General features: G+C 41.7%; 1 protein-coding gene across 1 annotated transcript in view; it reads right to left on the bottom strand.

Annotated features, from left to right (window-relative positions):
* Positions 1-2,344: 2,344 nt before the first annotated feature.
* The window catches only part of LOC127570904 (Golgi reassembly-stacking protein 1-like), a 30,938-nt gene continuing 5,506 nt past the window's right edge, over positions 2,345-27,776 (bottom strand). Inside the window, exons 2-9 of the mRNA XM_052016825.1 lie at positions 21,005-21,085; positions 18,345-18,548; positions 17,196-17,282; positions 15,365-15,495; positions 12,733-12,868; positions 9,810-9,939; positions 6,726-6,887; positions 2,345-5,697 (exon numbers count right to left, since the gene is read on the bottom strand). Of these exons, the coding sequence (XP_051872785.1) occupies positions 5,420-5,697; positions 6,726-6,887; positions 9,810-9,939; positions 12,733-12,868; positions 15,365-15,495; positions 17,196-17,282; positions 18,345-18,548; positions 21,005-21,085 (1,209 nt within the window). The 3' untranslated portion in view covers positions 2,345-5,419. The remainder of the gene's footprint in view (positions 5,698-6,725; positions 6,888-9,809; positions 9,940-12,732; positions 12,869-15,364; positions 15,496-17,195; positions 17,283-18,344; positions 18,549-21,004; positions 21,086-27,776) is intronic.

Raw genomic sequence — 27,776 nt, 5'->3', positions numbered from 1 at the left:
TGGTGGAAATTGGGAAGAATGATCCATTGAATGTCCTTTCACCTCTTCTCACCGTCCAGGGACCTGACATGGTAACTCTGTTCCTCTTTCCACAGATGCTGATTGACCTGCCGAGTGTTTCCGGCATTTTCTGTTTTTATTTTGATTTACAGCACCTGAAATGTTTTGATTTTCAGAAACTGTAATCAGATTTACTGATGACACAAAGCTAGGCAGATTAGCAAGCTGAGAACATCACCCTTCAAAGGGATAGGGATAGGTTAAGTGAGTGGGCAAGAAATTAGCAAATGGCGTATGTGGGAAAATGTGAGATTATTCATGTTGAATTGAAGAATAAAAAAAGCAGATGATTACAGGCCGTCTCTGGGGTAACAAACGGGTTCTGTTTTTATATACATCCTTAAGTCGATTTTGTCGATGTCAGAAAATACACAAAAATAACTCAATAGGTAACTACACCTCTGGAGTATTGAAATGAATGGTATCAAAAACACATAAGACTGATAAGAAAGAACAATTACTAAATGTGCAGAGAGCAAACTGGTTCTGTCATTTGTAAGAATGAGTGTATGTATAAGCATTGGACTTTTGAATTTAATATTATGGGAACTCACTCCTGTCTATGGGTGTCCATAAGTCAGGTGTTCATAACCCAGGGATGGCCTGTATCTAAGTAGTGTGAGACTACAACATGTGGTGGTACAAAAGCATGTATTTTGTATATAGCATGGATCCTAGTATGTGAAACAGAAAAATTAACATGCAAATACAAATAATTAGGAAAGAAATGGAACGTTGGTCTTTCTTACAAAGGGCATGGAGTATAAAAGTAGGGAAATGTTGATGAATCTTCACAGGACACTGGAGAGACTACACCTTACTGTGCACTATTTCTGATTTCCATATTTATTTACTTACATTAGGGACCACGTTGATTCCAGGGAAGAAGGGGTTGATGTATGAAGAGGCTCAGCAAGTTGGGCCTAATGAAGCACAGAAAACCGAGGGGTGGTTTTATAAAAATGTATTAAGATTCTGAGGGGGATCGACAAGGCTGGATGCTCTGAGTATGTTTCCCTACTGAGGTTATCTAAAACTAGGGGGCATAGTTTAACGATGAGGGATCACCCATTAAAGACAGAGATGAGGAGGTATTTCTTCTGAGTCTTGACTCTTTGGAACTCTCTAACCCCAGAGAGCAGTCATGGAAAACATTTAAGGAAGAGATTGACAGGCCTTTGAATTTATAGGAAGGGAACAGGAAAATGGTGTTGAGGCCAAGATTGAACACCCCTTCCACTCCTGGTTTCATCCACCTGCTGAACAGACAATTCATCCATGGGCCCCCACCCATCCTATTTGGTTCCATCTGCCATTCCCCTCTCCACTAATGGTTCCCATTATCAGCTCCTTTACATCAGATTCCAGCACCGGTAGCCCTTTAGGTTTCTGCTCATCACCTTACAGCAGCTGTCTCTCACCTTCATTTCCCCCCTCCCGCCCCTCGTCTTTGTCTGCCTTCATCTATCAGCCATTTGTCAGTCTCCTAGCTCCACCCCCCTCCCCTCATTTTACACCCCACTTCAGTCCACTAATCATCTCCTCGAACCACTCCCCTTTGCAATGGCCATCTCCCCTGAAGGAGGATTCGACCCAAAACATCAACAATTTCATTTCCCTCTCCCCCGATACTGCTCAACCTGCTGAGTTCCTCCAGCAGATTGTTTGTGGCTCCTGATCCCAACATCTGTAATCTCTTGTCTCTCTCTTGGATCAGCCATGATCTTATTAAATGGCAGAGCAGGCTCAAGCGGCTGATTGGTCTAGTCTTGCTCCTATGTCTTATCTTGCTCCTATGTCTTATCTTGGATATCTCCTTAATCTCTTAACGTTTCCATTCTTGGATTTGAGCTTCCAACATTATTTGCTCCACCATTGGTCTTAAGCTGACAAGACCCAAAAACTTTGAAATTCACTCTATCCTTTGAATTGCTCCTTGAAGTCTACTCTTTAACCAAGTTTTTGCTGATCTCATGTGTCTCAATGTCTATTTTGTTTTAAAACACGTGAAGCACCTTGCATTAGTCTCATTCAGGGTGGTGTATAAATATATTTCACACTCCACTTTGGAGATTTTATTCCATTATCCAGATTAACATCAAGGGAATGTTGAACATTAATCAAGCCCTTGTCAGCTCTCTCGGGTGGAAATAAAATATTCCACGGGGTATAGGATTGTCTTTGGGATCCCACTCGATAGTTGGTATTTAAAGATACCAAAACTGATGATCCAGCCACGTTCACATTGTGTGGGATCTTGCTTTACAAATTCAGACCAGACTGATTAAAAGTGATGTACTCACATTAAAAATTTTAATGCTTTCAAAAAGACATCATTCATTAACTCATCATTCAACATAAAACCATATATTATTTTTTTGTCAAAAGAATACAATTTCCTTTGTCAACATTCACCTTTTCAGAAGCTTCTTGCTGTCACTACAATGTGTCATTTATGTTCAGATTATATGAAAAGCAACACACAACATAAAAACACTTACAGATGTGGAAATTAAACTAGGCCACAATCAGACTTAGTGCTGGAATTTTGACAAAAGAGGTTCAGCTTAGTTTGAAGGAGTGGGAGTGTGGAGTCCATTGGTGGCATTTATTGGAAAAGGACTGGCCTTCTGATCCCTCCTACCAATGTGGAAAGGTGCAACAATGAAGCAGTGAAAAAATTTTAATGGCAACGTGAATAAAAGCTGGCAAAATGCTGATGTAATGAGAACATTTAGAGTCATGATGAGGACTAGTAACCCAGCACATTTCATCTGGTAATTCAAAGTGTCTACCAAAATTTACTTTATAAGAACCATTCAAATAATTAAAGATGCACCTGAAGGCCAAGCATTTTAGGAGCTGTGCATTTTATGCATGATTATCTAAAAAAATAAACACCCATTAATTGGCATAAAAGTCAAATCTGCTAATACCATGTAACTCTTAGAAAAACAGAATTGACCCTTTGAAAAAACACTGTGGTGAACATACTATAACTGCTAGTCAAAAACCTTCTGCATTTTCCTGATTGGCAAGTATCTCATTTAACTGAAGTTGCATCATTCTGCACCTCGTCCAAGGTCTTTCAGCAGGTCTACAGTTTATTGGTGTTCTGAGACAGGAGATACAATGAAACACAAGGCAATGGGGCACCAAGATGGTTTAGGGAAAGCTAGAATTAGCAAATGGCAATCTTGACAAGAAAAACTTAGTACAAACTTCAAAAGTCTCTCAGCATCTTTGTAAAGCAGAGCAACATTCAAGCTCTGCAGCAAGATTACTTCGACCCAAAATGAGTGCACATCTGACATCAGTGTAGCTTGTCCACACCCAATATAAATTATTCCCCAGCAACCTGTAAACATGATTGTTTTATGTCCCCTAGTGTATTTAAAAGCCCCCATTTAAACAGTGACCATAACTTAAGTATCAAATGGACAAAATGAGGTTCAGTGATTAAGGAAAAAAATCCCCACTTAAAAGAAAGCACTACTTACAAAATATGTTGACAGAAAAATTACTGGCATTGTAATTGGCTTCAATTGTATTGTAAAGCCATAACCAGTAAATTCTACCCAAATGTAGAATTAACCACCCCCCACCCCCCCAATTATAATTTTAGTCAGTCAGTACCTTGTGCGTTATTAGGAAAAGCATTAAGAAACCTCATACCCTTCATTAACTAGCACAAGTAATAAGCAGCATCTGAACCACCAATTTAAAACACAAGTTGATGCTTCTGGAAAGTAGTATTTTATCAAGAGAAAATGCAACGTTATCTAAACCTGACTTGTTTAAGTAATACAGAATCAACTCTGAAAACTCTGCCTATTATATACATTTATGCTGTTAAACAATTAGCATCAATTACATGTGATTTCAATCAAAACAGTAGGCTGGTTAGTCTTTGGCTTAAATGTGGCAGGAGATAGCAAAGTAAGTGCCTTGGAAATAGTAGAAGAAATTACTGTCTTCAGTGATTACTGCTGGAATTTACTTGTAGGAAGCCATCAGGTGGATCAGAATTGGACCTAACTATGGTACCAGACAGCCTGCTGACAACTGTGAGAAGATTGACCAATCCTCCTGTTGCCTCAATAAAGCAGAAAGTAAAAGAATGAAAATTGTTACCCAAAAATCATAAGGTTTGCATAGATATGAATTTTCATAGTAAGGGGAAAGTCAGTGCAAAAATCAATTGCTTGCCATTTTCTTTTTGGCCTTAAGTATGGCAACCAGTTAACACAATGGCTGAGCTGTCCCTTAAGCTGAGTGATACAGGACTAGCATGTAAACACAGAATAGGATATCAATGTCCATTTCCTTCCCTGTAATTCCGTACCTGTGAGTGGGACACTGTGTTACTCAGGGAGATAATTAGGTTTCACTACTTCAATGGTATTTTGGAAGAGATATTGTTCTGCAACTTATTTGACCCAGAGCCAATGGACTTGAACTTTCTACAGAACATCTTCTTTTGACAAGTTTATCTATGGGAAAAGAGAGAAATTGTAATCCCAGGATTTTATTTTTCATTAATTATGAAAGAAAAATCATAGAAACCCTGGAACTGTGGTATAGACTGACAGCTAATACTGTGTTACATTCTAAACTTATATTTACTCTACCTGCACTTCCATCTCAGTCATCTTGATGGTAGGGTCCAACTTTCAACAAGCAACATTTCCTTCAAACAGTAACAATATTCTGAGCAAACTGCCTGCACTCAGCTTGAAAGAGAGAGAATAAAATTGAGCAACTTAATAATCAAAGTGATCAGAAGAAGTCCCCAATATATTTCTAAAGTTCATGAACTCTTCTAGTCTTTTTGATCATTTCCACTGCCTTAAATTCCATTCTATCCAGGAATCTGATTGCACTGATCCTATATTGATACGGTAGTGTTGCACTGAGGAAAAATACATCCAAAAGGCAAAAGCTTAAAATAAACTTTCATTAGGACCTTCCATTCACCATGTTCCCCTGAACATCAGACTGTAGTTTTAAAATTATTCTGAACAATATAAAAATTAAGATAACCATTTTTAGGAAAGGGAGGCCTGTGGTCAGAACCATGATTTAGCAAACAGTAGCAAAAACTATCAGTGAAATATTCCTTACTGCTTCTTGCACTGTGAACAAGTAACTTCAGACATCCTGTACTGTGGCAAAAGTCATGAAATCATCAGTGTTATTTCCTACAGACAAGGAGCAAAGAAACAGGCCCAAATACAACTGCTTGCTTTTTTTTCCCCACAATAGTTATCAGTTAGATACTTTTAAAAGTAAACCCAGGTAAAGCTATTAGCCACCATAAAAGTCTAATTTGCTGCTGTGCGTCGTCTGTGCAGTCTCCTCAACCCAACGATTCGCCTGCTTCATCTTTGGTCAATTGGGGATCATGGGTGGTTGCATCTTCCCCTTGCGATGGCGGCTCCTTCCCGTCGTCCGGTGGAGACTCCGTGTGGGCGATGTCTGGATGCATATCTGGCAACATCTCAGCAGAGGTGGGAAGCGAAGTGGCAGTCACATCCGAGAGCTCCTGATCCGATTCTCGTACCATTGAGGAAGCAGCAGCACGTGGCACTGAACTAACAGATGTTAGACCCTCGGGAGTCACTGCACCACCTTGGTCTGCATCAAAAACAAAGCAATACACAAACTCACTGTCAGTCAATCAGTTAAAATCACTGATGAAAAGCACTATAATGCTGGAGGAACTCAAAGGAGGCATGAACATTGAATTCTCCCACTTTAAGTAATCCCCACAGCCCCCTCCCCACCATGGTTCTTCTCTTCCCTGTCTTGGCCTCTCTCTTTTTTCTATCCCCTTTTATTTCCTTACCTTTGACCCACCCCCCCCCCCCCACCCCCCCGGTAGATCTGCTCTCCCCACCCCCCACACCTGCCTTCACTATCTCTTACCTGCATCTACCTATCACCACCTTGTGCCCACCCCGCCTCCCCTCTTTTGTCCACCTATCACTGGTCTGCTTTTCCCTCCTATATATTGGGCTTCCCCTTCTCCTATCTAAAGTCCTGAAGAAGGGTCCTGACCCAAAACGTTGACCACCTGCTGCCTGGCCTGCTGAGTTCCTCCAGCATCATCGTGTTTTTCATCTAGATTCCAGCATCTGCGGTTTCTCTAGTTAAATTCACTGTCAATTATTGCACTGCATTAAGTTCATCATTTTTCCCACAATGGATTGGTTTAAAAGCAATGAGAGAAAAGCAATGTCTATTCAGTTATAACCACTGGCAGCAAGTGCAATTTGAGAGACAAACTGAGGAGCTAGGGAGTTAAGTTCATAGGCAAAGCAACTGGGATCTCAGCTCTGATTTAAAATATAGTTTAGGAAACAAATAATTAATACATTGTTTTGTACTTTGTCAGACTCTGAAACATTTGTTCAAAACTGAATTTTGATATCTTTTAAAAAATAATTTTGTGGTGTGTGTGTGTGTGTGTGTGTGTGTGTGTGTGTGTGTGTGTGTGTGTGTGTGTGTGTGTGTGTGTGTGTGTGTGTGTGTGTGTGTGTGTGACTGACTGCTGCTGGGGACTGGTGAGAACAAAGTCACCTTTGACTATAATGCCTCTCATGTTGGATTGCACAATCCGGCAGGAGGGGAGACAACGACATCTGACTATTGATTACACTCACCAGAGTGAAAATCAAGCTCTTCATTGGTGAGGAACCCATCCGTTCCAGTATTGCTTTCTGTTGTTGCATTAAAGGTGGATGAGGACGATGAGGACAGTGACGCATTCAATATTTTGGATAAGTCATGAGTTACAGGGACATCCATGGATCCAGCCGGAAAACCTGTTCAAGAGTACAAATGCCAGATTAAACCATGACCCCCTATCTGCAGTTCTTGGCTTCTCTATACATGAGTATAGCCATACAACCTTGTTTTAATTCAAAACCTTATGTTCTATCAACAAGCAACTCTACAATTTTAAAACTAAACCTCTACAGCTACCAGCAAAAAGAATGCATCAGAACATAAAAACCTCCAGTGTCTGACTTCAGATTCTTATCTCTAGACCAATCACTGAAAACCATACAGATGCAGAAATGGTGTTTATTCACCATGTAGCATTGCCCAATGGAGCTATACACCTCTCACACACATGTCCAAGAGGACTGATCATGCTTTGTAGTAACATGCACTGTGCAGCGTAAATACGTGGGTTGGTGGGAGTTTGCAATTTGACCTGAAAATACAGGACCAACGTCAAGCCTATGAGATAATTTTACTCAGCTTTAGTTCCAAACTCAAAACAATGTATCTGCAACCAAATGAGATGTACCCAGGCTACTGTGGGAGGCGAGGGAGGAGATTGCTGAACCTCTGGCGATGATCTTTGCATCATCAATGGGGACGGGAGAGGTTCCGGGGGATTGGAGGGTTGCGGATATTGTTCCTTTATTCAAGAAAGGAAGTAGAGATAGCCCAGGAAATTATAGACCAGTGAGTCTTACCTCAGTGGTTGGTAAGTTGATGGAGAAGATCCAGAGAGGCAGGATCTATGAACATTTGGAGAGGTATAATGTGATTAGAAATAGTCAGCATGGCTTTGTCAAGGGCAGGTCCTGCCTTACGAGACTGATTGAATTTTTTGAGGATATGACTAAACACATTGATGACGGAAGAGCAGTAGATGTAGTGTACAGTATACGGATTTCAACAAGGCATTTGATAAGGTACCCCATGCAAGGCTTATTGAGAAAGTAAGAAGCATGGGATCCAAGGGGACATTGTTTCGTGGATCCAGAACTGGCTTGCCCACAGAAGGCAAAGAGTGGTTGTTGACGGGTCACATTCTGCATGGCGGTCGGTGACTAGTGGTGTGCCTCAGAGATCTGTCCTGGGATCCTTACTCTTCATGATTTTTATAAATGACCTGGATGAGGAAGTGGAGGGATGGGTTTGTAAGTTTGCTGATGACACAAAGGTTGGAGGTGTTGTGGATAGTGTGGGGGGGCTGTCAGAGGTTACAGCGGGACATAGATAGGATGCAAAATTGGGCTGAGAAGTGGTAGATGGAATTCAATCCAGGTAAGTGTAAGGTGGTTCATTTTGGTAGGTCAAATATGATGGCAGACTATAGTATTGATGGTAGGACTCTTGGCAGTGTGATCAGAGGGATCTTGGGGTCCGAGTCCATAGGACGCTCAAGGCGGCTGCGCAGGTTGACTCTGTGGTTAAGAAGGCATATGGTCCTTCATCAATCGGGGAATTGAATTTAGGAGCTGAGAGGTAATGTTGCAGCTATATAGGACCCTGGTCAGACCTCACTTGGAGTACTGTGCTCAGTTCTGGTCACCTCACTACAGGAAGGATGTGGAAGCCATAGAGAGGGTGCAGGAGAGAATTACAAGGATGCTGCCTGGATTGGGGAGCATGCCTTATGAAAGTAGGTTGAGTGAACTCAGCCTTTTCTCCTTGGAGCGATGGATGAGAGATGGCCTGATACAGAGGTGTATAAGATGATGAGAGGTATTGATAGGGTAGATAGTCAGAGGCTTTTCCCCAGGGCTGAATTGCTGGCCACAAGAGGATATAGGTTTAAGGTGCTGGGGAGTAGATATAGAGGAGATGTCAGGGGTAAGTTTTTTACTCAGAGAGTGGTGAGTGCGTGGAATGGGCTGCCAGCAACGGTGGTGGAGGTGGATACGATAGGGTCTTTTAAGAGACTTTTGGATAGGTACATGGAGCTTAGAAATTACTAGGCTTACCCACAGCCCTCTATTTTTCTAAGGTAGGGACATGTTCGGCACAGTTTTGTGGGCCGAAGGGCCTGAATTGTGCTGTAGGTTTTCAATGTTTCTATGTTAATTAGCACACTTTAAAAAGTAATGAAAATCACGAAGTTGAAGAACTGAGTTTACTTCCTTAGAACATTGGTATTCATGATAGTCAGAAAAAGGTGTTTGATGGTGTGCAGTAAGTACTGCAAGTTGATTTTACTAATTCATGAAGTAGTGTTCAATTGAAAATTTCAATACCTTGGACAGTCATGAGCTACCCAATTGCATAGAAGATGCCACTAGAAATTCCTGGATGTGAATCATTTCCCATTGTGCCAATTACTTTTACTTTGTACGACACACTTAAAGATGTCAGAGGGATTTAGGAATGAAGGATAGTAAAGACCGGGTTAAAATCTATGACCATGAGACTGGTGACAAAAATTAACATCCTCACACTGGTGCTCCAGTGTCTATGGCACTAGAAATCACATGAAAATAATCTGAGACATAATATATTCATTATCTCATCAAGTTCAGACATCTGCAAATTAGTAAACAATAGCACACAACAATACCAGACTGCTAGAATCATGGAACTGTACAACATGGAAACGAATCCATGCCGCCCAACTTGTCCATGCCGACCATGATGTCTACCTTGCTAATCATTAGGCCCAGACACCTTTCTTTTTAAGTATCTGTGCAAACGCCTTTTATACATTGTATCTGCCTCCACCACTTCCTCTGGCAGCTTGTTTCTGATAACCACCACCCTTCTGTGTGAAAAATTTACCCCTCAGATCTCTTTTACATCTCTCCCCATCACCTCAAATCTGTGCCCAAAGTGATTCTTGTGGAATCTTTCAATTCAAGTTTGCAGAGTAGGACCTAATTTCTTCAAGAGATCTTCAGTGGATCTCCTGACGGCAGTATCTTCGATTTCAAATGCCCATGAAAAACAAAACAGAATTAAAATTATTCAGCCACCTGGATCCATGACGCGTTGTATAGGAGGAGGAAGAAGGGAGTTTTCCACCGTCAGATCTGCCAGTCCCTGCTCCAAGCCTGAACTCTCAACCGTTTTGTCAGTCGGTAAGCTGGCGGCTACCAATGGTGCCTAATAAATAAATAAGTGTTTTACTTTACATTAAGCAGTGCTTGATGAAAACCATACTGCAATATACAGTTTAATTGGATTACTTTATAAAACCACTATGGTAAATCTCAATTTGAAAAGTACTGCTGTTGGATATTGGCAAGAATGCCTTGAGTTACCTGATAATGTAGCAGAATTGATCAGAAAAAAAATGAGCCAACCACAAAATTTGAGGTTGCCAATTACATCAGCTCTGCTCTACTTAGATGATTAACCCACTGAGTATTTCTAGCACTTTTGTTTTTTATTCCAGATCACTTGGGAGAGGATAACAGGCATGGTTGTTGAGGCAATATGGTGCTCTTCAGTGACCCCCTTCCGAACAATATGCCCATGAGATGTCGGGTCACAACAGCACAATAGTGACTTGGGAGGCTATTAAAGAACAAAATCCTATGACAACATGGCCCAGCAAAGTCAACACCATCTACAGAGAGCAGATGGTCGAGAGGAAGTGAAGGGTTTTCCTAAAGTTTACAATCAGAAAATAAACTGTGTCTGGTTTATAAACACAAATGATTTTATCTACATTTAATAAAAAGCTATTTAGTTTTACAGTTCAATTCTCTTAATCTTGTGGTTTAAATCACAGTGATATATAGTGGTAGACAAGTACCCTCCAGGTAGTGGGGTAATGAGCTGGAACTCATTAATGAAAATTAGGTCACTCAAAAGTCATGGTACCTGGAAAAGTAAGTCCATGACAGCTAAAAACATAGCATGTCTTCAGCACAGTGGCCTCCAAGTACAGCATCCATGGGGCATGGACTTTGGTAAGGGACTTCAGTGAGTTTAAGGTGAAAGTGACAGGATTGAATAAATTAATAAATTAAATAAAGAAATTATTTTAAGACAGGCATGGCAGAGCAAGTGATGTGTTACAGATGGAATTCTTGGGAGTTGATGGAAACTACAAGGGTTCATGGCGATAGCATCTGCAATAAATCTCTGCAGCTCAAGGAACTTCAGGTCAGAGTTAATGAGCTGCAGTCCATGGTTCAGACACTCCACTGCATCAGGAATAAAGGTAAATTACCTGGCTACTAGGAGGCAGTCACACCCTTTAGATTAAGTACTTTAGAATCTTGTCAGTCAAGAGGGACAGGAGGGTGTGACTATGAGTGAGGCAGGTTTGAGGATCCAAAAGGTCATGTTACAAGAACCTCGTACTTTGTACTTGGCCAACAGGCAAAAAGTACTTGCAGCTTGTGGGGATTAATTTCCTCTAGCCGGGGTTTCGAACAAGGGGTCAGAATCACAATAAAAAGGGTCAGCCATTCAGGGTAGATACAAGAAGAAATTTCTTCACCCACTGGGTAAGGGGATCTTTGTAGTTCTCTCTCCAACAGAACTGTGCAGGCTCAGACACTGAATATATTGAAGACAGACAGAGATATATTTTTAAATTATAAGGGAATCAATGGAGAAGGAATTAGTGCAGGAAAGTGATGAGGTAAATGATCAGCTATAATATTGACTAGTGTAGCAGGCTTGAGGAGCTGAATTCATATAAAATAATGCGCATCTGATACATTTACAAGGTTGATACTGTGTGCATCTGATGAGCTTATAATCATTTGATAAAGTTACACAATATGGTCCAGTGTGTAAGGTTTTAAAATCAAGCATTAAAGGTTATTTACACTCAGCTCACATTTTCATTGTAGTGGTTTACAATTGGAGTCACTCTCAAACTTACAGCTCCCTCAACTGTTCTCAAGCCATTACTGCAAGAGGGTGATTATACCACAAAGTACAAGCTTCTTGAAACCTCAAGTATCCACAGCCTGTATTTACAGATGACCTTAAACATGGTGAAATGTCCACAGGAGTGTTAGCAACCACAAAGATAAGTTAGGAGACTGGAGTGCTTCAGAGAGGGAGGTTTTGAGGTAGGGAAACCTGTAGAAATGCTCGAGGGGGAATTTTCAGAGCTTGGTATTGGTATTGGTTCATTATTGTCACTTGTACCGAGGTACAGTGAAAAGCTTGTCTTACAAACCGATCGTACAGGTCAATTCATTACACAGTGCAGTTATGTTGACTTAGTACAGAGTGCATTGAGGTAGTACAGGTAAAAACAATAACAGTACAGAGTGAAGTGTCACAGCTACAGAGAAAGTGCAGTGCAATAAGGTGCAAGTGCAATAAGTGTTTACAGCCTTGGTAGGTAAAGGCTCTATAGCAAATGTCAGAACAATTAAACTGAGATTTGCAGGTGCAATTCTTCACATTTTGAATGCGGAAAGCAGAGCAGCATTGGAGGATACACAGCTCAATTCTTAAATTTTAGATCAAGAATAAACAGAACCAATCCAATGGTGAAAAGAAATAATCACTGCAGGAATAAAAATGTTGATAATAGTAAATATACAACTGGACACGATGGCATGGAAGGAAGGAGGTGGTGGCACGAGAGCAGGTGCAGAGATTGAACCAAGAGGTTAGAGAGGAGACTTGAGGAAGACAGTGGTTGAAATCCAGAATGTCTGAGGGGATGGCGGGAGCAGGTACTTTCACAACATTTAAAAAGTATTTAGATGAACACCTAAACACTATGGCGTAGGTTATGGATCAAATGTTGAAAAATGGATCAGTATAGCTAGTTATCTGAAGGCTAACACAGATATGATGGGCTGAAGAGCCTGTTTCTGTACTGTATGACTCTATGGGTTGATAGGCAAGTATGACAATTGTGTGCAGAACTTATGTAAGACTGGGATCAGTGTAGTGCACAAACCGGTAGTTACCCACCTCCGTGTATCCATTTTCTGGACTCACAGGTACAGCACTTGCCACAGGAGGTGCTGGAATCTCAATCTTCTTCTCTGGCACAACAGGTCGGGAGGGGATTCTGTGCAAATAACCGTATCCGATGCCACAACCCAAACTGAAATTGAATAAAGTGCAAGGTGAAAATGGAGGAAACTTTAAATTAGCCCACTGCACGTACAGTATTAAAGAGGCTGCATCCAGCGATACCGCAATTCCAGTCAGAGTGGCCATGACTGGATACATCCCTCTGTCAAGTTGGGTTACTTCTCTACTGGAAGTGATGGGATTGATTTTACATAATTTGAGGTCCGAGACTCTAAATTAAAGATGCACATCCACCCTGCTATCAGCTCACTGGCAGAAATGACAGAGACAAGATTCACTCCAATACCAATGACTGCTGTCTTCAGAAAAAGGAAACTTGTCAAATCTTACTGGTTACAGAGAGACCAAAATGCTGAAAATACTCAGCAGGTCTGTGGAAAAAGAAACAGTTTTAATCGTTCAGGCCGAAGCTCTAAAAATGTAATTTTGTGTGCACTCTAGGCACTTAAAGAACTTTAATTGATTTTTGAAGTATGATATTTCAGCATCTACCTTATATGCTCCAATGTCTACTTGGCACCATCATTTTTAGAAGTTAAAAATGCTGCTTTTTGCTTCCTGGCTTGCTGCATGAGATTCTATAACGTGATTGGCTGCTCAGCCAGTTTGATGACATCACAGCCATTGGATGCCAGCTGCTGGTTTCAGGAAAGAGAAAGAACTCACCACAGAGATTGTCAGCTTTCTCCAAGATCAGTGGCAAGCACACCATTATTCGGCGATTAACAGTAAACTCTGGGGCAAAAATGCACAAAACGCCAGAGAATCCAGACACAGTAAAGATAAGGTATAAATTGGTTAATTTATACTGCTCTACTATTTGGAGCACACTGTAGGCTTTTGGACTTTAATATCACTGTTCTTTTCGATAAATTGATAGATTTAAACATTAAACTCCAATAACAGACTTTCATTTCAGTTCAATACTTTTGGAGTGGTTCATCATTTGACATGCTGTTTTTTTTGTTTGAGCATTTAAACTTTGGTCTAGTAGATGCAAAATATCCCAGAGCACTAACTAAAGTCAGGGATTCCTAGCCAGCATTTATCCTTCAATTGGCTACTGCACTAGCCACTGTACACTGTTAATGAAATCGAAGAAATTAGAAGTTGCTAATTGGCTTTGATATTCCTCGTGGACATGACTTGTACTATATATGCAAGGGTATAGATTCTGGCTGCATCAGTAAGGTCCATGTAACAAGGTAATCAAACATGCAACCTTCTGAACAAGTCATTAACAAGTAATATCCTAACAAACTACTTAAGTTTTATTTGAGAAGATCACACTCTTTTAAAAACAGAGGAATCCACCATCAAGATACCTTTTAAACATTAGTTGCAAAGGATTCTTTTGAGTGTAAATGTCCTATAAAATATCATTAACCTGAAACACTAACTTCTTGTCCAACTATGCTGTTTAGCTGCTGGGCTTTTTCAACATTTCTGTTTTTACTCATGAACAAACATTTCTACTGTCCATTCTTTCCATTCTTAAAAAAGTTACTGGAATTGGTGGTTGAAATTGTTTCAAAAATTCTATTTGAGGAAAAAAGGTTAAGTAGAACATGCAGTTTTAGCATCAAGGAAGAGCAAACAAATGCTTGTCCCTCCCATTACTAAAATCGTGGTCTGTACAGCCACTAGTATGACTGGGAAAATTTAAATCAAAGCAGCAAAACTAATGCGATTGCTGAGAATCCAAATGCCTCTGATGCATAGTTGCTGGAAGGTTTGGGTTTTTTATGCCATTGGTAGGATTTAATCCATCACTCTCCTTTGCTCCACAAATTTTCTGTAAGCTATTTCTGCTGCTATGGTCTACAACTGTAGTAATGGCTTAAGGCAGAAGTCTTGATTTACTGTCACAAAACTGCATTTAGTAGAGTGGGAAGAGAAAGCAAAAAGCACCACATCATTCCAGTCATTTAAAAAATACACTCTCAAGTGTTTCTTCCTGCCTGGTAACAAACAAGGAAGCAAACATATTATGGAAATTTTCAATAGCCAATAAGATTCCAAGATAGTATGGTCTCCACATCAAACAACAGATTATAAATGATAAACACGATGATGCTGGAGGAACTCAGCAGGCCAGGCAAAATCCGTGGAGAAAAGCAGGCGGTCAACATTTTGGGTCAGGACCTGTCCTCAGGACTCAAGATAGGAAAAGGGGGAAGCCCAATATATAGGAGGGAAAAGCAGAGCAGTGATAGGTGGACAAAAGGGAGGCAGGGTGGCCCTCTTTTGTCCAGCTTGTGCCCACCTTGCCTCCCTTCTTTTGTCCACCTATCACTGCTCAGCTTTTCCCTCCTATATATTGGGCTTCCCCTTTTCCTATCTTCAGTCCTGAGGAAGGGTCCTGACCCGAAACGTTGACCGCCTGCTTTTCTCCACGGATGCTGCCTGGCCTGCTGAGTTCCTCCAGCATCATTGTGTTTTTCATCTAGATTCCAGCATCTGCAGTCCTTTGTTTCTCTAGTAAATAATAATAACCATCACATACCTTCCTTCTCCTCCCCAGGCACCATTGGGTGTAACCATAACATCTCTGGTGGAATCTGTCTCACTATTATAAACCAGAAGTTTCAAGGGCTTTCCTTCAAATGCCTCAACCAGGTTGAAAAAATCTTCAGACTGGGTGTGTGAAAAAAAAACAATTGGTTGATTTAGATGTGATTGAATCAATTCCCTCTCACCCTGACACCACCCACACAAAGACTAACTTATAAAAAGGCAAATATCTACTTGCAATAGTTCAGTCAAATGGATGTGCTGCCCTGTGTGATTTTTTTATTTACAGGAATCGGCCATTGCTGATGTGAACTACATTTACTGCACACATTAATTGCCAGAGAAGGTAAATTTTAAATTTTTAAATTTTATTTACAGCGTGGTAACAGGCCCTTCCAGCCCAATGAGTCCGCACCACCCATTTTAAACCCAAATTAACCCACCCACACGCCTTTGCAATGTGGGAGGAAACTGGAGCATCCGGAGGAAACCCACGCAGACACGGGAGAACGTACAAACTCCTTACAGACAGCGACGGGAATTGAACCCCGATCGCTGGCGCTGTAATAGCGTCACACTAATCGCTACGCTACCATGCCGCGGTAGTGGAGAGGTAATGAGTTGCCTGAAACTGCACTGGTCTATGTAGTCCATTTCTGCTTTGTAGGAAGATCCAACACCAAAGTGTCAGAAATTATTTAACTTCTAAGTTAAATAATTTCTGACATTCTGCATCAGCAAAAGAATATACACTGTTGTCAAGCGCTTTGCAATTATACAAGCTGCAAAAATTGTTGTTGGAGTTACCACCAGCACTGGAGATGGTGCTCCTTCCTTCCTGCTGCATGCAAAAACTAAATATCAGATGAGGTAACCAGATGTTACCAGATAACCAGATAACTAAGCAGTTAAATCTGCAAAACAATGAAATGTGAATTCTTGCTGTTTATGATAAAGTATCTTCACAAGTCTTCAAAGCATATGAACTCATGCAGAAAATAGCATTGGAGATGCCACAAATGCCCCCTCAACAATACTTGAATTTCCTTTGATGGCATCCATAGATGCACGTCTGCCACATTTGGTTAGCATTTGGGGAATGTAATGTAAACCATTACACAAAATTGTCCTCATCTGCTGTGCTTTTTGGGGAGTTATCATCATTCAGTGTAGGACCCATCTTAATCCAGCAGTTAGTTGGAGTGGAGTTCTCTGGAGACAGCAGTCTCATAAATCTAGTGCAGAATACAGCTAGATTATAGCTTGCTTAAGAGGTCCAGTCAAAAGCCTTCTGATTCTCACACCACCCACCACCCGAACACCTCCCACTGCTTTTAACTTAGGCATTAGCTGTGGCTCAGTAGGGAGCACTTTTGCCTTAGAAGTAATGAACTGAAACCTCCTCCTGAGACTTGAGCATGTAACCTAGACCGAGCTGGTTACACAGTTCAAGGTGCCCACTTTCAGCTGAAACATCAAATCAAGGCTCATTTGCTCTCCAAACCTGATGAAAAAGATCCCATGAAAGCATTTTGAAAAGGGGCAGGTGCTCTCCCAGTACCTTGTCCAATCTTTATCCCTCAACCAATGTCACTAATGTGGACAGACCAATTACGTACCAATATTGTTCATGGGATCTTGCTGTGGGTAAAAGATAGTTACATTTCCAAACAGTACAACAGAGTAACCTCTGCACCTAATTATATCCAAGCATCTGTCTAAGCGTTTTAAGCAGGTAATAGCCAGGCATTGCTAGTACAGCCCTGCCCAGCCTGAACCACAACTACAAGTGTTAGTATTAAGATGTATCAAACATTCATCACCTCTTGCATTACTTGATCTGCACCAATGATGTAATCAGTGTGAGGCTGGAGACCTGCCAGGGCTGCTGGCGAATTTGGTTCAATATCCTACAAGATAGGAAAAGAAAACATTGTGAAGGTGCACAGCGTTATTGGCCTTGTGTTTGTTGACAGGTGATACATACATTTAAATCAAAACTGAAACACAAATCATCAAGAAACAACATTTTTTCCTCTATCAGATTTTTCCAGAACAAAAGATAGAAACACAAATCAGTAAAACAAAGACAAAGTGAACTCAGCCTGATGCCCAAAACAGCACAAGTATATTTTATTTAGACAACATTTTCTTTGAAAAATCCCTTCTTCTGCAAAACATTACTGATAAATGCAGCAGAAGATTCATCTCCCAATATGGTCACAACATGAAACATCGTTGGGACCAATCTAACGTCAGTATTAGTTGAACATGTAGCATCAATATTGCTGGAAGATGTCAAGTGCTGGCTGTTGCTGTTTCACTGTTTGACAATTGCAGTATGGCAGCAGGAAGGCTATAGGGAATTCCAGGCATTAAGGTTTAGAAGGCATGGTCACCAATGAAGATGACTGGAGATGCACAAGAGGTCAAATTAGAAGAATACAGAATACTCAGGAAGGTGGGGTAGGTAGGTGGTGACAGGGAAATTTGAACACATCTATGAGAGTTTTAAGTTTGAAGCAATATAAGGCAGTGAGCCTGGGGATAGGCAAGTGGGAAAGTGAAAATTAGGGCAGCAGAATTTTGATGGTGCTCAAGATTGAGGAGGAAGATTAAAAGCCCTCCCAGGTTTCACACTAACTCTGCACTAAATTTGTATTCTGTATATACCGTTTTTTGCACTATTTGCACTTGCACAATATTTTTGTCTGCGTTTATTGTATGTCTTCTGTTTTATGTATGTCCTCTGTTGTGAGAGTCTGGGGGAAACCACATTTTGTTCCTCCATGTGTTTTTATAGCATATGGGTGAATGACAATAAAGTAACTTGAACCTGAGGATAGCAATGGAAGAGAGCACTGACATAGTCAATATTCACATAATTATTGCTCAAAACATTAACAGTTTTCTTTGCAATCTCTGTAGTAACTTTGATAACCAGGGCATTGTTCATATTTATGTGTACTCACCAGCACATGCCAGATATGTTCATGAGCACCTTCAAAACTGCAGAAGCGGACGCTGGCTCCCAGCAGACCCTGCCCACCCCACATGTTACTGGGGACAACCTCCACCTCCCGAACCTTTGCAGCCTTTGTGCTGTATACCTCCAACTTCACCGGCTTCTCGGCATTGGCTTTTAGCAGGTCCTTAAAAGTGTCATTATCCTTGTTCTTGAAAGTAAAAATAAAAGAATTTTAGGATGTTTTCATTAGGCAATTGCATAATTACACTGACTTTCTTCAGTGCAGCATAAATCAAGAAGTATAAATGGAATGCCTGGGAGCTAGAAGATGAGGTGTACAGTTAGCACTTCAGCTACACAAAGCCCTCTAAACACAGGAGTTCTGTAGGAATTCCAGTGCCTTGAGATATAGAAGCATATAGAAGGGAGGGGATCACAGCTATCCAGTAGACTATGAGCTTTTGTTTTGCTAGGTCTGAGGTCTTGACCTTCAAATACTCTTCCTCGATCGACAAAGGTTGGGCTGGCCCATTAAAGGTGGCGGTAAAATTTTTTCGTTAGCATATGCCTTCAGTGAGAGGTGGCTCCCACAATATGGAAAGAGGTCCACATTATTCAGGGTCTCACTTGGATCTTCACTGTTGAAAGGTCAGGTGACACAGTGGGGCCAGGTTAGTGGAGGATCCAGGTCTTGTGGAGCTCTTCAATTTCATCAACTTCGCTACCAACTTCCACCCCGCCCTCAAACTTACTTGGTCCATATCCAACCTTCCTCTCCCCTTTCCTGATCTCTCCGTCTCCATCTCAGGAGACAGATTATCCACCAACATCTACTACAAACCAACTGACTCCACAGCTACCTCGACTACACCTTCTCCCACCCAGTCACTTGCAAGGACGCCATTCCCTTTCCTCAGTGCCACCATCTCCGCTGCATCTGTCCTCGTGATGAGGCCTTCCATTTCGGGACATCCTTTTTCAGAAAACGAGGATTCCCCCTCCACTATTAATGGAGCCCTCACCCGCAGCTCCTCTATTTCTCACACTTCTGCCCTCATCCATTCCCCTCCCCACCCCCCCCAAAGGTAGAACAGGGACAGAGTGCTCCTGGTCTTTGCCTACCACCCCACCAGCCTATGCATCCAACATATCGGTCTTTGCAACTTCTGCCATCTACAACGGGATCCCACCGCCAGGCACACCTTCCTGCCCCCTCCTCTCTTCTGCTTTCCAGAGGGATCACCTCTGCTTGACTCCCTTGTCCACTCATCCCTCCCCACCCATCACCCTGCCTCCCCTGTAACTGCACAAGGTGTAACACCTGCCCCTGTACCACCTCCCTCACCACCATCCAGGGCCCTAAACACCCTTCCAGGTGAAGCAGTCTTTCACATGTGAATCCCGTGGTGTTATTTATTGCATCCAGGGCTATCGTTGTGACCTCCTCTACATCGATGAGACTGGATGCAGACTGGGTGGCCACCGCTGAATACCTCTGCTCTGTCCAGTGTACCAGCTGGATGTCGCAGTGGCCAGCCATCTTAATTCTACTTCCTATTCCCACACCAACACGACTGTCCTCCTCTACTGCCAGGTTGAGGCGAAACGCAATTTAGAGGAACAACACCTCATATTCCGCCTGGGTTGTCTCCAATCTGGCGGCACAAACATCAATTTCTCAAACTTCCGGTAACCGCTCCCCCTGTCCCTTTTCTCTCTCCTCCTGATCCACCTGGCCCCCATCACCCCAACTCTTTTCCCACCCCACCCTCTCCATCTGCCCATCACCCACACCCTCCTCCCTCTGGCTCCCCTCCCCACCTCTATTCCATGCTCCACCTTCCTCTCCTGTTAGATTCCATCATCTTCAGCCCTTTGTCACTTCCACAACACTTCCCAGCTTCTGACATCATTCCCCCCTCCCTCATCTGCCTATCAACTGGATCCACCTATCACCTCCCAGCTCTCGCTCTGTCCCTTCCCCCCACCTTTTAATACTGGCCATCTCCCCTCTTTCTTTCAGTCCAGATGAAGGGTCTCAACCTGAAAAGTTGACTACATTTCCCTCCACAAATGCTGCCTGACCTGCTGAGTTCTTCCAGTGCTTTATGTGTTGCTCCAGATTCCAGCATCTGTAGTGTCTTGTGTCCCTCTAGGTCTAATGGATGTTGAGTGTAAGGTCCATTAGCTATCCTTCAGTCTTCCAGTACCTCACCTAGAGCTAATGAAGACACAAAAATCTCTGCCAAGGCCACAGCAATCTCCTTTCTTGCTTTCTGTAACATCCTAGGATGTACCCGACCAGGCCCCGGGGATTTATCCAACCTTATGTGTTTTAAGACCAAAGGAACTATTCGATAGCAAGCGCACTTGCTGAGTTTGTGAACTTTTAATAGTATAACCACTTGAACAGTAGAAAAGCCCAGAAGCAAAATGATAAAATTTATCTCTCCAAATAAGAGTTGGAACCGGAGACAACATTTTGATGTAATTAATAGTTGGCAGTCACTGATGAGAGTAATAGTGGAAACAATATAAAGCAATGAATTAAACATTTAATGCATGAATCTCACAGTAACATAATAAACAGTTCACTTTGCGTGTTTAAAAAAAAATCTAAAATTTTAAATGTAATTGTGAATTCCTTTTATACAAATGACTTACCAGCCTAGTATTTCCAATGGTGAGGATGAAGTCAAAGAATGGTTCCAAGCCAGCTTTTTGGGCTGGAGAATTATCTTGGACCTACAAAAAAAAGAAAAAAAAATTAATGTGGAACAAATTGTCACAGAGTCATAGAAAGATACAGCTCGGAAACAGGCCCTTCTGCCCACACAGACTATCCTCCGCACATTTACACTGATCCTACGTTCATTCCATTTTTAATATCAATTTGGTATATACAGTTACAAATTTTGTTACTTTTTAAAAATTCATTTTGTGAACTTATTTTAATCATCCAAGACTATTGACCTCACTAGCATAACACTCTGGTAGCTCAGTGGTCATCATTATTGATCCTAACCCTTTACTTAATTGTCTAGCTGTAGAGTTGTACCAGAGAAGACCTGCATTTCTTATGTGCTTATATTAAAGTAAAAAACTTCTACTGCCTGCTAGATGAACATAAATTAGGTATTCTGTCCATTTATGACCATGTGGGTCCATACATGGCCACATGGGTCCCATATATGACCACACCGGTCTCACAGGTTTATACTAGTTGGAAAGATTAGTGGCGAGATGTAAAAAACAGAGATTGATAGGATCTCGAACTCATTGAGGGCAATGGATCTGGTGCAGGGAAGAGGGATTAGACTGTTCTTTTTTCATCTGTACAAACACATTAGGGCCTCCCGATGCACCACAAATTTTCTACAACTCTGTTCCATGTGCATCCCCCAAAGATATATTAATGAATCTCAAAACCACAAAACTGAAGGGTAACAAAGAACAAACACCAGAAATGGCACAACAACCAACTGCTTTCCTTGCATAATGGGACTCTGAGTGGCTATTAATCAAACAGTTTAACAAAGTCATTCCATTTTAAATTACAAAAAGGAAACAACTTGCATTAACACTGAAGAATAAACCAAAATAAATGTGAAAAGCTGAGGTTTCAGCTAGCCAAAATTAAAGAACTCTACAGAGGACAAGATTCAAAATTCAGCCTGTGTGGATGACAGTAAGACTGCAGGGAAGACAAGCAAACTGACCACTGGACCATGGCACAGGGCAACGTTCAAGTTGGGATAGTGGACGGTACAGTTCAGGGGATTGATATGGCTCTCTGTAGCTATGAACTCTGGTCCTGAAGTTTGAATCGCCTGTCTGATGCTAGATGTTAAGAATGCCTTCTTTAGGCAGGACTGGAATGTAGAGTGGGAGGGGAAAGATCCAGTTGTTATGGTTCATGTGGGAATCAATGACATAGATTGTTCAAAGAAAGAAGTTCAGCCGAGAGTCTGTCCAGCTAGGGTCCAAATTGAAAAGCAGAACCACAAAGGATTTCTCCTCGACTCATGTGCAACAGAACTGAATATGTGGCTCAGAGATTGGTAGGTTTCAATACATGGGGTACTGGCATCAATACTGGAGAAAAGGTAGCTGTTCTGTTGGGACAGGCTTCACTTGAATCTGTTGGGACCAACGTCCTGGTGAATTGTACAACTAAGCCTGCAGATAGGGCTTTGAACTAAAAAGCTGGGGGCAGGGTGGTTGGATTCAGGTAAGAGGAGATTTAGAAAGCCAAAGAGAAAAGACAAGGCAATAATGCAGGATAGTGAAAAGCGTAATAATAACCAGAGTGTGACAGGAAGGAACAGAAAGTACAAAACACAAGAATGTATGGTACTTGGAAGTATCAAGTAGGGAAAAATGGTAAAAAGACAAAGTTAAAGACTGTTTATCTGAATGCATGTCACAATCACAACAATTTAAACAAATGGGGGCACAAATAGACAAATAGGAATGATCCAATAACCATTAAGAGATGTGGTGGCAAAGTGACTATGACTGGAAACTAAACATTCTGGAGTACTTGACATTTCAGAAGCATTAAAAAAATAAAGGGATTAATGTAGAAGTAGTGTAGATGTGTGGTTGGTGCAGATTTAGTGGGTGAAAGGGCCTGTTTCCCTGCTGCATCTCTCAAAGGCAAAATGCAGAAGGAGATGGGTACCACTGTTAATGAAGGATGAACACAATAAAGATAAATGACCTTGGCTCAGAATATCAAGGTGAAGAATCAATTTGGGTGGGGAAAAAAAACAAGGGAAAGAAATCTCTGGTGGTAATCTATAGGCTCCTTAATAGAAGGATAAAGTACAAGTTGGGTCTTGTAAGGAATAATCATGGGTGACTTTAATTTTCATACAGATTGAACAAATCAAATTAGCAAAGGAAGCCTCAAGGATGAATTCAAAGAGCAGCTTCAAGACCATCTCTTAGAATCAACCAAGGAAACAACGTAGTTAATGACCTTACTGTAAAGGATCCTCTATTGGAGAGTGATCATAATCTGAACATACAGTCCCATTATGTTAGAGCAAGAAAATTAGTTTATGATGCTAGTTTCAAACCTCAAATAATCCTGAAGGAATGAAGGCAGAGTTCGCTAATGGGAAAATGGATTAAAAGATAATGTTTGAGGATATAATGAGGGAATCAAGAGTTAGTGCAGGCAAGTAGCATTGAGGTAAAACATCAGCCACAATTTTATTGAACAGGGCAGCTGGTGCAAGGGGCCATATGAATTACACTTGCTTCTCTTTTTGGAACCTGAGCACCATTGGCAAGACCCCGATTTACAGACAACTAACTGCAGATGAACTACCTAACTGCAGATCATGAACTGATAGTCAGTTTATTATGGTCGAATGTACAGAGATACAGTGAAAAGCTTTTGTTTGCACATCATCCAGACAGATTGTGCCATGCCTAAGTATACAAAGGTGGTACAAAAGAAAAAAAAATCCAGAATATTGTGTAGTTACAGAAAGTGCAAGGGCCACGGCAAAGTAGGTTGAAAGATCAAGAGTTCACCTTTAACATACAAGAGGTCCGTTCAAGAATTTTATGACGGGGGACAGAAGCTGTCCTTGAACCTGATGTTACGTGTTCTCAAGCTTTTGTATCTTCTGCCCGATGGGAGGGAGGTATTAGTATTGATTTATTATTGTCACTTGTACCGAGGTACAGTGAAAAACTTGTCTTGCATACCGATCGTACAGGTCAATTCATTACACAGTGCAGTTACATTGAGTTAGTACAGAGTGCGTTGAGGTAGTACAGGTAAAAACAATAACAGTACAGAGTAAAGTATCACAGCTACAGAGAAAGTGCAGTGCAGGTAGACAATAAAGTGCAAGAGAGAATGACTGGGGGTTACCTTTAATGAAATAAATGTGCTACAAGTGGCTTGCTGGGCCACTTCAGAGTTAACCACACTGCTACAGTTCTGGAGTCAATATGACCAGGTAAGGACACAGGTCTGGAGTCACATATGTGCCAGACCAAGTCAGGATAGCACATTTCCTCCCCAAAAAAGGGTTATCAGGTGGTGTTATTGTACAATGTGGTAGTTTCATGGTCATTGTTCCATGTTATTAACATGCTAGTAATGTAATTTCCACAGCTGTCATGGTGGGATTCAAATGTACAGCGGAGGACATTCTGACTGGTTGTATCACCGCCTGGTATGGAGGCTCCAATATACAGGATCGAGAGAGGCTGCAGAGGGCTGTAGACTCAGCTAGCTCCATCACAACTGGCCCCGCCATCGAGGACATCGTCAAGAGGCAGTGCTTCAGGAAGGTGGCATCTATCATTAAGGACCCTAACCACCCGGGACATGCCCTCTTCACATTACTACCATCGGGGAGGTACAGGAGCCTGAAGACCCACACTCAACATTTCAGGAACAGATTCTTCCCCTCCGCCATCAGATTTCTGAACAATCCATGAACACCACCTCATGATTCCTCTTTTGCACTATTTACTTTTGTAACTTTTAGTAATTTTTGTCTTCATGTTTTGCACTGTACTGCTGCCGCAAAACAACAAAGTTCATGACATGTCAGTGATAATAAACCTGAATCTGATTGTGTCTTTGGATTTCAGTCCAGACTACTAATCTGATAATTTAACCATGCTCACCAGAGGATCTCCATATTCAACAAATATCTATTCCATTGAGAAATAAAGACTATAAGAGAAGGATGATCCATTCATGCTGAACTAAGTTAAAGACAGTATCAAAATGAAAAGAGAGGTAAGTTTGCAAAAATTAGTAGTAGCCTGAAATATTGGAAAACCTTTAGAAACTTGCAAAGGATCACTGAAAAAGGAAAGGAAATAATGTAGAAAAGCAAGCCAGCGAGAAAGATAGAGACAGACAGAAAGAGCTTGTATAAGTGTATAAAATACTTAGTGAAACTAGGAAATTTATAATTGAAACAAAAGATTTTGAAGAAATATTTTGTACTTGCTTTCACAGTGGAAGAAACTAAAAGTATCATAATAACAGTAGGAACAGTAAGAGGTTAAGGAAGTTTGGCTTGTCACCGATCATTTTAACCAACTTCTACAGATGTACTAATGTAAGTATCCTGATTGGTTGCATTGTGGTCTGGTACAGCAAATCGAACGCACGGGAACACACAAAGCTGCAGAAAGTAGTGGACTCTGCCCAATACATCACGGGCACATCCCTCCCCACCATCGGTAGTATCTACCGGAAGTGCTGCCTAGAGAAAGGCAACATCCATCATCAAAGATCCCCACCATCTGGGCCATACCATCTTCTCGCAGCTACCATCGGGCAGGAGGTACAGAAGCCTGAAGTCCCACACCACCAGGTTCAAGAACAGCTGCTTCCCTTCAACCATTCGGTTCTTGAACCAACCGGCAAAACCCTGATCACTACAGTTTAGCAACACTGGGACCACTTTGCACTAAAATTTACTTTTTTTTGTTCTAATCATGTTCTTTCTTGTAAAAATTGTGTGTGATTGATGTTTAATTTATTTTCTTGTGAATCCTGCTTATATGAAGTTATGTGCCTGGGATGCTGCTGCAAGTAAGGCTTTCATTGCATACATGTACTTGTGCACATGAAAATAAACTTGACTTTGACTGCAATTCAAGTCAGTGTTACAGGTGTTAGCACTGGAGAGGAGACTACACTGGTTCGCATATCTTGCCTCTAGAAGACTGACTGCCAATGGAATGAGTAGGGAAAGCCAACCTCAGTGGAGTTCTCCCGATGCACAACCATGTCATAACCAACATTCCATGTCATCATAGAAATAAGTATAAGCACTCCTGGCTACATTCACAATCCAGGCACCTGCACATGTCAGTTAATGTCATCGTCCAAGCAAGAGAACACAAACATGTCTCTATCACCTGTGCCATACCAATGGGAGATAATTCATCTCATCCCAATCAGAGCACCTGAGCTACAGTCTCCCCACAAGACCATAACATATGGGGGCAGTATTAGGCCATTCAGCTCATCGAGTCTGCTCCACAATTCAATCACAGCGGATATTTTCAACCCCAGTCTTCCGCTTTCTCCCTCTAACCCTTAACCCTCTTACCAATCAGGAACCTATCAATCTCTGCCTTAAATACACCCAATATCTTGGCCTCCACAGCCCTCCGTGGCAATGAATTCCACAGATTCACCACCCTCTGGTTGAAGAAATTCTTCCTCATCTCAGTTTTAAAGGGACAACTCTTTATTCTGAGGATGTGCCCTCGGATCCTAGAATCTCCTACTAATAGAAAAGTCCTCTTCTCATCAAATCTATCCAGGTCTTTCAGTATCTGGTAGGTTTCAATGAGAGCCCCCACCATCCTTCTGAACTCCATCAAATACAGGCCCAGAGATATCAGACACTCCTCATATGTTAAGCCTTTCATTCCTGGGATCATTCTTGTGAACTGCTCACAATTTCCAAATATGGTCTGACTAATGCCTCATAAAGCCTCAGCAGTACATCCTTGCTTTTATATTCCCGTCCTCTTAAAATGAATGCTAACATTGCATTTGCCTTCTTTACTACTGACTCAACCAGCAAGTTAACCTTGAGGGAATCCTGAACTAGGACTCCCAAGCTCCTTTGCACCTCTAATTTCTGAATTTTCTCCCCATTTAGGAAATAGTCTACAGCAGAAATCGCCGCCATCAGAAAGCACCAATTCCGACTCTCCACGAGTACTACATGCTCCACTGCTCTGATTTCGGGTCAGGCAGTCACAGCCCAGTTAAAGATCCTGTAAGAAGTGTAGCGCCACGGGCACTGTTACTCCAAAAGTTTATAATCTCTATTAGTGTATTCCTTTCTGCTTAATCTTTCAAAAGTAACTTTTGAACAGAAATTGACTCACGAAGAAGGCATGCCAGTGGCTCAACTTCATAAGCAGTTTGAAGAGATTTGGTATGTCACCAAAGACTCTTGAAAATTTCTATATATGTACAGTGGAAAGCATTCTGACTGGTTGCATCACAGCCTGGTATGGAGGCTCCAATGCACAGGATGGAAAGAGGCTGCAGAGGGTTGTAGACTCAGCCAGCTCCATCACAGGCACAACCCTCCCCACCATCGAGGACATCTTCAAGAGGTGGTGCCTCAAGAAGGTGGCATCCATCACTAAGGATCCTCACCATCCGGGACATAATCTAAGACCCCACCCACCCAGGACATTCTCTCTTCTCTCCTCTTGCATCGGGTAGAAGACACAGGAGCCTGAGGGCACGTAGCACCAGACTTAAGGACAGCTTCTACCCCACTGTGATAAGACTATCGAATGGTTCCCTTATACAATGAGATGGACTATGACCTCATGATCTACCTTGTTGTGACCTTGCACCTTATTGCACCGCACTTTCTCTGTAGCTGTGACACTTTACTCTGTGCTGTTACTG

This window comes from Pristis pectinata, chromosome 5, assembly GCF_009764475.1.
Source record: "Pristis pectinata isolate sPriPec2 chromosome 5, sPriPec2.1.pri, whole genome shotgun sequence".
In the NCBI taxonomy this organism is placed as follows: Eukaryota; Metazoa; Chordata; class Chondrichthyes; order Rhinopristiformes; family Pristidae; genus Pristis; species Pristis pectinata.
This window is presented reverse-complemented; position numbering and strand designations above follow the sequence as displayed.